This window comes from Pelodiscus sinensis, chromosome 5 (genome assembly GCF_049634645.1).
Source record: "Pelodiscus sinensis isolate JC-2024 chromosome 5, ASM4963464v1, whole genome shotgun sequence".
In the NCBI taxonomy this organism is placed as follows: Eukaryota; Metazoa; Chordata; order Testudines; family Trionychidae; genus Pelodiscus; species Pelodiscus sinensis.
In genome coordinates, this window is record NC_134715.1 from 114,822,351 (window position 1) to 114,834,907 (window position 12,557).

The 12,557-nt window shown below is 40.9% G+C and overlaps 1 protein-coding gene across 1 annotated transcript; it reads left to right on the top strand.

Annotated features, from left to right (window-relative positions):
- Window positions 1-3,556: 3,556 nt before the first annotated feature.
- Window positions 3,557-10,686, top strand: GPR78 (G protein-coupled receptor 78). The gene is made up of 3 exons (XM_006128275.4): window positions 3,557-4,498; window positions 5,036-5,149; window positions 10,337-10,686. The coding sequence occupies exons 1-3, from the start codon at window positions 3,831-3,833 to the stop codon at window positions 10,572-10,574; spliced, it is 1,020 nt and encodes a 339-aa protein (XP_006128337.1). The 5' UTR covers window positions 3,557-3,830; the 3' UTR covers window positions 10,575-10,686.
- Window positions 10,687-12,557: the final 1,871 nt, after the last annotated feature.

Here is a 12,557-nt window from a genome sequence, read left to right on the forward strand (position 1 = left end):
GCAAATAATTTGATACAATTTTTATGCTCTCTTCTTCCTGTTTCACTTCCTTCATTAAGATTAGAAGCAAATTAAATGCATTCCTAGCTATTGCAGAATGCATGGATTACTGCTACGTTATGTTCAGCTGTGATCTACATTGGAATTTTGCATGACACATGGCTTCTGGTGTGAAATAAAAAGGAATTTGAATAATCCTTTGTCATTTCCAATTAATGCAGTCCGTTAACAATAAATTGAATAAAATGTAATCAATATTTAGAATGGACTAGTATGAAGATTTAATAATTTATGTATCCATTAAAAGAAAAGGAACAAAGTAGTTAATGGATTTGTGTCTTCTGGATGGTATTTACTTTTATGGAACAATTATAAACAACTTGTTCTTCTTATTTAATATTGGTATAACAGTATTGTATTACAGTGAAGACTGGGGCCTATTGTGCTGGATGCTGAGCAAACATACAGGAAGGTCCTGCTTCTGCTAACACTTGTTGTACATAACTCATATGAGTAATTTCATCTAGTTTAAATGCAATTGTTTACTTGCATAAAGTTAAGCATGTGCATAAGAGTTTGCAGGATTAGGGCCTAAGAGAAAGTCTTAGGCCCTAATAGCATCCAGTCTCCTTCTAGTTATATTCATGTGTGTTAACAATTAGCATTGGTATGAATCATATCAGTATGATCTTTTGGTTTTAGTTTTGTGTTTGTACTGAGTATCTGTGTTTAAGGAACCTGTTACAAAAGTAGGAACTCCATCATAAAAGTGAAATAATATTGGAAAGTTATCCAATAATGTGAATAGAATTTGAAAGAGGTTGTAAAATTAAGCAACAGATGTGGGCCTTTGAGAGGGACACACACACAGAGATGTGGGTTCAAAGAACACAAGCATTCTGATATATTGCCAGAGATAAGACAATGCAAATAGTAAATCTGTTTCTTTAATATAGTGATAGAGATGCAGCCGTGTTAGTCTGGTCTAGCTGAAACAAAAAACAGGAGTATGCAGCACTTTAAAGACTAACAAGCTCATCACCTAATAAACCATCTTGTTAGTCTTTAAAGTGCTGCATAGTCTTGTCTTTTGTTTCTTTAGTGTGAACCTTGTCTTATGATACATGTGTGCATAAATCAGAAGTCAATTGGAATAAGTACTGTAGAGATGGGTATGAATGGATTTACATATGCAACTTGATATATAGCTCTGATCCTGCAGAAATGTAAACACCTGCTTAACTTTACACACTGAGTAATCCCAGAAAAGTCAAAGGCTGAAATCCTGGTCTATTGGCAAAACTTGCATTGACCTCTATGGAGCCAGAATTTCACCCAAAGGGACTACTTGGGAAGCATAAAGTTAGGTAGAGGCATAAGTCTTTGCAAGGTGGATATATACGTATCTGACAAGAAGTCTGATTTCTTTTTGTTTTACTTTCTGCTATTGTTCCCATTTTTCCAGCTCACTTTAACTTATTCATCTCATCTCCAGTGTATAGAAAGTATCCTTTCTTCCTCTGAAAAGCTTGTTTTAGAGAAAAGGTTTTGAAGAAAACCTTCAAAGCCTCTCTATACACACACCTCCCAATTATAGTTGTCCTTCTGGTTTCCCAACTCCTCCATTTAGAATTGGCAGAAAAGGGCTGCTCTTGAAAATGTGATAGGAGAGTACCTAATATTTGGCCCTGTCATATGATAAAGTTGGATCTGTTTACCACATAATATGCAAGATTATTAACATCAGGAGGAAGACATCTACAAGCACCTTACCTGTCTAATATTTGCTAAATGAGTTGTGGGTCATGGCTATTCCAACTAGATGGGAGCAAAGTCCTGAGAGGTCCTGGCTTGGGGAAAGGGAGCATGATAAGTAATAAGTTGAGAATCACTGGCTATTGTGGACACACAGCGACCTTTATAGGATGTTATTTTCCCTGCAGGCCCTCTACCCGTTATAGCTTTGAGTAGCCCCCTAAAGCTGCACCTTTAGCAGCCTAACTCACAGGCTATGCAGCAATGGTGTTTGTGTTACTAGCTTTCCTTCATATATTTCTTTAAAAGATTCATATGAATTTACAACTGCATTTACGTCAGATTTATTCACCCTTTGTGATTTGGGAAGTGACACTTTCCTAATGAGAAAAAAAACATTCTTCCTGCTTCAGCGTTGTCCTCGGGGATAGCACAACACACATTTCCAGATAACACATTTCATGCCACACTGCGCTGCACTTTCATTAAAACATAGAACTTTACCATGGCAACCCTTTCAATTCGGACCTGTTCCAAACCCGACTGAAATCAATGGAGAGATTCCCTGGGCTTTAAAGCAGGTCCTAGTAGAACATTTTCAAAACATCCTTATTCCGATTGTGGGAACTGCTACTTTACAAGGCTACCTTGTGCAACTGCACATATATTGCACCATATTCTTGGAAGTATAATACTCATGTTTGGTGGCAGGCAAGCTAGCTTTCTCTTTTCTTCCTTTCAACACTGGAGATCAACTGAAAAAAGTGGCAGCAGTTATACCTGGCTGTTTATGTCTTTGCTACTGTTTGGATGCAGCAGAATAAATCAATTGCTTTCTTATGTAAGACTTATGGATTCTCCACCTGCCTTATGTGATCAACCTTCTGGGAGGCATGTAGGGATAGTCTCTGCCAATAAGCCCCAAACTTTCCCTAAAGTACCCTGGATTCTTCTTACATATGCCTTTCCAAATCGTGCTAGGCTCTCCCCTGTGACTGTTGAATGAAAGAAAATGAAAGGAGTCCTCTAACTATAGAGATTTTTCCCAATTGCACGGACAATTTAATTTGATTTTAGTTTTCATTTCAGGGAGACCTAAGGTGTCTACTGAAAGGGCTCTCACAGACGTGAGTCTTTTACATCGTTAGCCAGTAGGGGCTACAGGCTTAATGGCGTTAGTCCAAGGCTAGCAGGGGTAAGCTTGTGCGGTTCATTAAGACTTCACAGTGGTGGCTTTTTTCGTTCCGGGGATGGCCCAGGGGAGACGAGCCGCATACGCGGATGCTGCTTGTGGAGGCGGTAGGGGAACTGGCGCCAGAGCAGACACCACTCCAAATGAGCAGGGGAGACCTGCTATGGGCTATGGGGGCCAAGTGAGCTGCAGCCAGAGTCCCCCCCCCCCCCCCCGCAATAATACAACCCCAGGCTCCAATGGGCCATCACGCCCATGGGTGTGCGGCGCGCCTCGCAGAACGCCGGACCCTTGCCAGTAGCCCGTGAACTCTCCCCGTCGCCGAAGGGTTAACGCGGCTTGGCAGCTGGCTCTGCGCGGATCCCGAGCGGGACGTTTTCTCGCCCTGGCCGGCCTTGTGCCGCGGGAAGAGGGGAGGCGAGGCTGCTCGGCGCTCCCTGGGCTCGGCTGTGGCTCGCAGCGCCCCGTCTGCGCATGAGTCACCCCGGGAGGCTGGCGGGGTTTGACTATTTCAGCGGCTGAGCGCTAGAGTTGCCCAGCGGCCGAGGAGCGAGCGGCGCAGGTGCCTGTGCCGGGCGGGCGGGGAATGGGAAGGGCTGGCGCCCGGGAGCAACTTCTGCCTGCGGTTTGAAGCGGCCAGGTCGGATGGGAGCTTGGGGTCAGGGTGGGATCGTTTCAGCACCCTGGACAGCGCCGGCCGGCAGGTCGCCTGTACTTTCCGGCAGTCCAGGCGTCAGACCCACCCCGAGTCTCCACCGACATGCCTGGGCGTCTCTGGACACCCCCCCGAGAGGCACCTGGGCCAGCTGCGATGCCCCCTTGCCGCTCCACCTCTGAAGCCTCCCCTCTGCTCATCAAGGGGCGCATGGCCAGCTGGTAAGACATGGACTTAGCCGGAGGTCTCTTGGCTTTCTTCCTCGTGCTGGTGCTGGTGATTTCCCTGCTGTCCAACCTCCTGGTGCTGCTATGCTTCCTCTACAGTACCGAGCTCCGCAGGCAAGTCCCCGGGATCTTCCTGGTGAACTTGTCCTTCTGCAACCTGCTCCTGACCGTCTTAAACATGCCCTTCACTTTGCTGGGGATCCTGAGACACCAGCCGCCTTTCGGTGACTGCCTCTGCAAAGCGGTGGGCTTCCTGGAAACTTTCCTCACCTCCAACACCATGCTGAGCATGGCAGCCCTCAGCATCGACAAGTGGATTGCCGTGGTGTTCCCCTTGAGTTACACCAGCAAGATGCGCTACAAAGACGCCGTGATTCTGATGAGCTATTCCTGGATCCATTCCCTCGCCTTCCCCTTGGTCTCCTTGTTTTTCTCTTGGGTAGACTACAGCAACGTGTACGCCTCTTGCACCTTGCACCTGAGAGAAGAGACGGAAAGAAGGAGGTTTACAGTGTTCACCATCGTGTTTCACACCACCAGTTTCATGCTGTCCCTGGTGATCCTGTGTTTCACCTATTTAAAGGTGCTAAAAGTGGCCCGGTTCCATTGCAAAAGGATAGACATTATTACAATGCAGACGCTGGTTTTGCTGGTAGATATCCATCCCAGGTAATGTGTGTGTATGTGTGCGTGTATGTGTATGTGTTCCGATATGTTCAGGGTGTTTTAAATCACCCTTGCCCTGAAGGACAAAACAAAAACAAAACAAAACAAAACAAAACAAAAAACCCACTACGCTCCAACCCATGGCTTGTTTTTCTGAGCACCTTTCGACGACTTCATTCCTGTCCTGCAGACGTGATGGCTCCTTCTCCTGCAGCGTTTCTTTACTAACTTCAAATTAATCCATTTAGTGCCAGAAGCCTGGGTCTAGGTACTGATAGGCGTCAGTGTTTAAACTGGGAGTGAATGTTCCGAGAAAAGCCGGGACACGACTATCGCTCAAGTAGCGGAGAAATAGGGGTGTTCATAGGGTTAACTATCCCGAGAGTTAGTGGGGATGGGCTTTTGGTTCCTTCTCAGACCCTGCATTTGCCAAGTTCCAGCCGTCACCTGAGACCAAGTTACTGTTCATGCTACCTTCAGACTTGGCTGAAGAGTCCCCTAGCATCTTGTCTTAAACTGATTGTTATTTTCCCTTTTCAGCGTGAAACAGCGTTGTCTTAATGAACAGAAAAGGAGACGGCAGCGTGCTACTAAGAAAATCAGTATTTTTATAGGGTCTTTCGTGATCTGCTTTGCTCCTTACATTATCACCAGGTTAGTACTGCCTGCCTCTTCCGGGAGCCTTCGGGGACAATATGTCATGAAAATTAAGTTCTCCCTCCCTCCTCCCCGCCCCCCCCCCCCCCGCCAAGATTCCTGGGACAGCAAACAAGACTTTGAGAGGATAAAAATAAACAAAACTTTCTTAAAAGTCATTAAGGATACTGGGTTTGACCAAGGGTGATGTATTGAAAGAAATATGAACACATACAGGCCATATCATTCTAAGCCATGTTTATTAGTACATTGATGAAGTAATATAAGATTTTGCAATCTTAAAAGGCGTTTGTTTGTTTGTTTGTTTGTTTGTTTGTTTGTTTGTTTGTTTGTTTACAACAAGGTATAAAGCCTCCAGAAAAAGTTGGCTTTTAGGACTGGTCAGGAGTTCATCAAATTCCACTAAGAGGCGTTAGCAGTTAGGTTTGTCATAAGCACTTTCACTACTAGCCCAAAGATAGACTCAGGCATTTAAGAAGAAAATAAAGACTTAAAGCAGAGTCAGTTTTTCATAAAAATATACTTTTTCATAGAATACTCATAGAATCATAGAATACTAGGACTGGAAGAGACCTGGAAAGGTCACTGAGTCCAGACCCCTGCCTTCATGACAGGACCCAGTACTGTCTAGACCATCCCTGATAGACATTTATCTAACCTACTCTTAAATATCTCCAGAGATGGAGATTCCACAACCTCCCTAGGCAATTTATTAGCGTGTTTAACCACCCTGACAGTTAGGAACTTTTTCCTAATGTCCAACCTAAACCTCCCACGCTACAGTTTAAGCCCATTGCTTCTTGTTCTATCCTCAGAGGCCAGGAAGAACAAGTTTTCTCCCTCTTTCTTGTGACACCCTTTTAGATACCTGAAAACCTCTATCATGTCCCCCCTCAATCTTCTCTTTTCCAAACTAAACAAACCCAATTCTTTCAGTCTTCCTTCATAGCTCATGTTCTCTAGACCTTTAATCATTCTTGTTGCTCTTCTCTGGACCTTCTCCAATTTCTCCACATCTTTCTTGAAATGTGGTGCCCAGAACTGGACACAGTACTCCAGCTGAGGCCTAATCAGCACAGAGTAGACTGGAAGAATATACCTGTTAATGCATCCTAGAATCATGTTGGCTTTTTTTTTTTTTTTTGCAACAGCATCACACTGTTGACTCATATTTAGCTTGTGGTCCACTATAACCCCTAGATCCCTTTCTGCCATAATCCTTCCTAGACAGTTGCTTCCCATTCTGTATGTGTGAAACTGATTGTTCCTTCCTAAGTGGACCACTCTGCATTTGTCCTTATTAAGCTTCATCCTGTTTACCTCAGACTATTTCTCCAATTTGTCCAGATCATTTTGAATTATGACCCTGTCCTCCAAAGGATTTGCAACCCCTCCCAGCTTGGTATCATCTGCAAACTTAATAAGCATACTCTCTATGCCGATATCTAAATGGTTGATGAAGAGATTAAACAGAACCGGTCCCAAAATAGACCCCTGTGGAACCCCACTTGTTATAACTTTCCAGCAGGATTGTGAACCATTAATAACTACTCCCTGAGAATGGTTATCCAGCCAGTTATGTACCCACCTTATAGTAGCCCCATCTAAATTGTATTTGCCTAATTTATTTATAAGAATATCATGCAATACTGTATCAAACACCTTACTAAAGTCTAGGTATACCACATCCACCTCCTCTCTCCTATCTACATGGCTCATTATCCTATTTTTTAGGGGCATATGGCTAGATCCTCAATTGGTTGAAGCTCATTGACTTCAAAGGCACCACAAAGACTTGCACCAGCTGATGACCTGGCCCATAGGTTCTAGGTCTAGAAATATTATTGATTAAATAATCAAGGGTTTGATTCTGTGCCCACAGACGTCAGTAGCAAAACTCCCAATAACTTCAATATTGCAGGATAGTTTTCCAGTAAGTGTCAGCTCATAAACACTAAGAAGTATCCAGTTCAAATCAAAGGTTAACTAATAATGTCAGCAGACTAGATCCTCGTGATCTAAATCAGCATGATAGAAGACAATGGGGCTACACTGATTTACACCAACTGAGAATCCAGTCAATTCTTTTTCACTTGATTGAAACTGAGTAATGATTTTCAAAAGTGACTAGGTTTTTTTTTCTGTGTGTGTATGGGAGACTGAATTTTTGGATGACCAATTTCTGAGACCCTGAAGGGGCCTGATTTTCAGAAATTACTGAGCATAGCTGGGGTAGGTCGGCTTTGAGCAGGGCATTAGATTAGTTGACCTCCTGACATCTCTTCCAATCCTAAGAATCTATGATTCTATGATGCATCTTCTTAAAATCAGGCCCTTTAAAGACACATCATGTTGGAGACCCAAACACTGAGGCACCCAAACACTACTAACTTTTGAATATCTTGAGTTTGCTATACAGATTTTGCATAATTAGGGCCTTATGCTATCATCTTTCTTCACCCTGTTCCTACCACACTTGACTTCAGAGGGACATCTAGACCAAGGAGGCATTTGAAGGACAGAACATATAGATTGTCCTCAGATTTTTCAACCTTTACTTTTGCATGTTTTAACCTTTGAGATGATACTTTTTATTATTTCACTTTTTTATTAGTTGAAAGAAGTTCTTGCCTGGCTGGCAAGGCAGCTGCATTTCCTCTTCCTTTGGAAGATTTGTTACAGATATTAACTTGACACCAGAAAGTTAAAAGGTTAATTGATTAATGCTCAATACCTCATGAGTCATTTTCTCTTCATTATTGTAACCATCAAGCTATAATTCAATACCAAGCAAAGGACGGATTCTGCCATCTTAATTCACATTGTAATTATACCCTGCTCAGCAAATTCCGGCATCCAAACACTTTTTAATAGGAAATATTTTCCATAAACAATTGAAGCAAAAAGCTACTCCATTCTTTAGACAGGGTGTTTTCTAAATGTCAGCTAATGCATTATCTTAATGCATTAAGTGACACCACATATGTTAGTAGAGAGAAAGTTAAAATTCACTTATCAGGGGGTGAATTCTGTCCTTGCTCCTTTGGCCTCAGAGAGCAGCAGAATGGAAAGGGTTTGGGGAGAGCTATGTAGGCATCTTGTAGGGATCTGTGTAGGGCAACATGCAGGGTCAGGGCAGGGAGAAGGTTGGGATAAGCCTGGAGTATTTGTTGCCATGTAGGCGTTTCTCCATTTGATGGATTGTGTCTGATCCACAGCAACCATACCTGCCTTTGAATTAGAATAGCCTTCATAGATGCTCTGGGATAGAGGATTCCCCAGCATATGGTGTAGCTGCTCCGGCTATGCTCTGAAATTAGGATTTGCCCCTAACTGCAGAAATGTTAATGAGATTTTGGAAATCAACAATAAATTCTATCTGTTGGGACTAAATTAAATGGATGAAGTTTGTCCTCACTATAACAGCCTTGCTGTTACTATCCTTTATCTCACTGCAGTCAAGCAGGGGGTGGAGGAGAATTCCATTTACTTTAGTTTAGGGTTGCACCCATAGTCTATTATATAATACACATATGTGCATGTGCGCGCACGCCTGCATATACACACACACTCAAGCATATCTCTATATACTGTTCTGTTTAACAATGTTCTACAAATGTTCATTTTGTACAGATCAAGCATATAGATGGTATGTGGATGATCTCCCACATGGGATAGTCCGAGGAACCATGTACCTACCATGTGATAAGTTGCAGATCCACATGATACACTTGCTTATAATGCACTTTTTGACTGCCTTCCTTGCTTTCTGTCATTAGTCCTTCTCCATAAGATTTATTCTTATATTCCAAGCCCTGGCACAGCTACAGACATCGGCTACCTTTTTTAATCCACTTGCCAGAGACGTGTTCTCCCCTCCCTATTTTATGCACACACACAGAGCTGTGGATTTTACTGCAGTATTTCACATACCAGTGCCAGGTTTTATAGAAATATAACTTTAAATGCCAATACTTTTCAGCCCTGAAAAATGGGAGCTTTGTACTATAAGAAAAGAAATTCCAAGCTTCCCAAAGAGACCAAGAGCTCATTCCTAGCACTGGGAATGCCTGGCATATCACACTTTGAAGCTATTACCTGTTAGGGCATAGAAAGCCTATTTTAGGTCATTTTCAAAAAGTCTTTATAGTGTATTTTAGGTCAGTGCAGTTGGGGTGAATAGATATGAAAAACTGTATACATAATTTTGCAAAAACCCTCTCCACTTTATTAAAGGAGGTTTTTTTAGTAGCAGATGCGACGCACACGGAATACACGATGTTATTGTGTGGCATACTGTAATGATTTTATTGTCACTTATTTGAGATGGCCTCAACTCCATTACCCCACTCATTCCAAACTCATGTTGATAAAGCCTTTATGCCCAAGATTCTCATATTGTGCTTCTATAACTACTAGTGATTCATGGAGCCCATGTTGGTGATCTAAACATGGATAGTTTGACAGAAAGCAACAACATCTCTTCCTTGTATCAATCTTCTACATACCTTAGCAGACAATTAAAATGCATAAATACATTCCTCATTTCACTTTTCCAAAGAAGAAATTGCAGTGTGATACAAGGATAGCCTGTGATTGCAAAAACGAGGAGAAGTAGTCTGTATGATCAAGAATGAGAGCAAATGGCCATGAAACAATGTGTATTATCTTGATGTGTTTTGTATCACACCAATCCATCATGTATTCTCCTTCTGTGCGTAGCCTTACATAAATTAAGTAAGGATATATTGACATAGAATTCCATTTTCTACAGTACATATTACATGTCTTTCTACTTGCTTAGAGAGATGGGAGAAGCCAGGAAGACAAGAAACTTGCCCGACAGTGCTGAGATCTTGCATATATTTCCAATTGCTAGCACAGCTCACTAAATAGAATTAGGCTTAAGGTTTTGCAATATGTTGCTACACTTCTTTGCATACAAGACATATGAATATGTGGCCTCAGTGCTTAAATATATAGTTAAAATCCTTTGTCCTCCTCATGGTTGTCTTTACTCAGGAAAATCTCTCATAATTTTACTTGTGCAATGACTGCAGGATTATCCTCTCTGGTACTGCATAATACAAACATGTATGCTATTATTCCTGAAAATGCAAGTTGAACAGTTTGCTATTGTGAATATAACACTCAGCTTTCCTTCTGTTTGCTAATGTTTAACAGGTTGATAGAACTTCTTCCTTTTGTTACCATAAACTACTACTGGGGGATTGTAAGCAAGTGCCTCACCTACAGTAAGGCTGCATCGGATCCATTTGTTTATTCTCTTTTACGTCAACAGTACAAGAAAGTAATGATCAACATTGTCAATAGAATACTTAAAAGGGACCTGTATCCTTCATCTGGCTACAACAGCTCTCTAGACACTGAAAATGATTACTGCTTACATAGAACATGCTAACACCATGGCAGTCACTAGCCTTCAAGCTAGGTCAGGCTTTTACCACCACAAGGATATTACTTGATCTATCACATGTTGACTGGACAATGGCAAAGCACACTTTTGGATATGAAAGTTGGATTCCTGCAATGCATTGGATTGTGGGCTTTCAATGTAGGCTCTTCCACTGTCTGCATTTAGTACAGAATTTAGCAGCATAGTCTCTGTCAGGGATGGGCAGAGGTTCCACTGCTTCTTAGTCCTCTGCACTGACTGCTTCTTGGTAAGTGGAGTAAGTTCAGCGTTTGGAGTTTAACTTTTGAAGCCTATAACATTCCAGATGTCACGTCCTGGTATTTTACTGAAGATCTAGCATCATACTCTCTTAATACAAAGATTATGGGACCATTGGAGCCTAGGGCACGAACAGATAGTTGGAGCACCATTTGTACAATATACTTGCATCTGCAATCCTGGCTTTGTCTTAGTTTTAGAACATTTTAAATGAGTATTTTAATTGATGGCTTGCTGTAATGATGCCTACAATAGCTATTAAGAATGGGCACTTTGAAAATGAGATGATTATTTATTATAAAGCAACATGATTGTAACATAGACTTTTAAAAGTGATATGTATATTCAGTATGCCATTATTTTATTAAGCATAACCAAAGGTCGTGTATCTGATTTACTAATATTTAGCACTTTTGTGATATCACATAATTACAATAATCACAGTGACAGCAACAAAGACATAATCAGAATTTAGTTAACGAGCATTGTAATTTATGTCACTGAGCCAGTTCCATGCAACACACCTTTCATTAGGAGGAAATCAGGTCAATTAGACTGGAAAAGTGAAACTATATTTCAGATTTCAGATTTTGGTTTTTATTTTTTTATTCAAGAGCTATGTGATAACATATTCCAGGATAAAATGCAGTAATTCTTTCTGAAGAAAATATAATGGGGAAAAAATCTTTTATGCATCAGGTAACGGATAACAACAATATGGTATGAACTTTGTCCTATGATTTACATGAGAATATTGTTGGCTACTGGAGCAGATATGCTGCCAACCTCCCATATAAAACATATCAAGGAGAGAGGCAACTGTATTATAAACATGATATTAATTATTTTTTATTACATATTATTACATACTATTATTATTAATTTTGAAAGTCTTTTGGAAAATGCTGGAACTAATTATGAACACAAGTCCACCAATCATATGTTACCATGAATATGAATGAGCAATGTTCTGTGGAGTTTAATAAACTAACGGAAGTAATTTTAAAATGTATTTTTAAGAAGAAAACATATAAGACAAAGTATAGAGTTTGTTTTTATTTTTTAAATGATAGTAGCCTTAAAATTAGAGCTCTAACATTGGCCTTGATCCTGCAAAAAGCTGAAAATTCCAATCTTGATTCTGCAGAGCACTTAATCATGTGATTTACTTTAAACATGTAACTAAGTCTTATTGAAATCAATGGGACTAAGCACAAGTTTAAACTTAAACATATGTTAAGCACTTTGCAGAATCAGGTCAGATTTTCAGCTTGCATGACTGAGCCTATTATCTACCACCTATGATGGTTTAAAGGCCCTATTGAAATCTCATTCAGTCAATGAAAAGGCTCATAATGCATAGTAAATACAAAGTCATATTCTCCTCTGCTTTCAAACTCTGAGGTCTTTCTAATGCTCTATGGCCATGCAAGTAAATTAGGCCTCCGTATTCTGCATCTATAGCTCGCTGGTATTAAAGCTGAATGTGATATCATATTATTGTCTACTTAGTAAAGTAGTTGTACTCTCTCTAACTTTGTGTAAATACAGTATTTCAGAATAAGTATTTGTATGACATTTTCAGGGTTTTTTTTTCTTCCTACTCCTCTCTTCCCTCCCCTCCACTAGTCTAATGAAACCTAGTGTTTAAATCTTTTATAGCAACTGTATCAGTGGTGTAATAATTAGACATCTCTTCTGGAGGAGGAA

What these genes read in the sequence shown, in the direction of transcription:
- GPR78 (XM_006128275.4), top strand. Translation starts at nt 3,831, where the DNA reads ATGGACTTAGCCGGAGGTCTCTTGGCTTTCTTCCTCGTGCTGGTGCTG. An exon ending in CTGGTAGATATCCATCCCAG is followed by an intron (nt 4,499 to 5,035) that starts GTAATGTGTGTG and finishes TTCCCTTTTCAG; the next exon opens with CGTGAAACAGCGTTGTCTTA. An exon ending in GCTCCTTACATTATCACCAG is followed by an intron (nt 5,150 to 10,336) that starts GTTAGTACTGCC and finishes AATGTTTAACAG; the next exon opens with GTTGATAGAACTTCTTCCTT.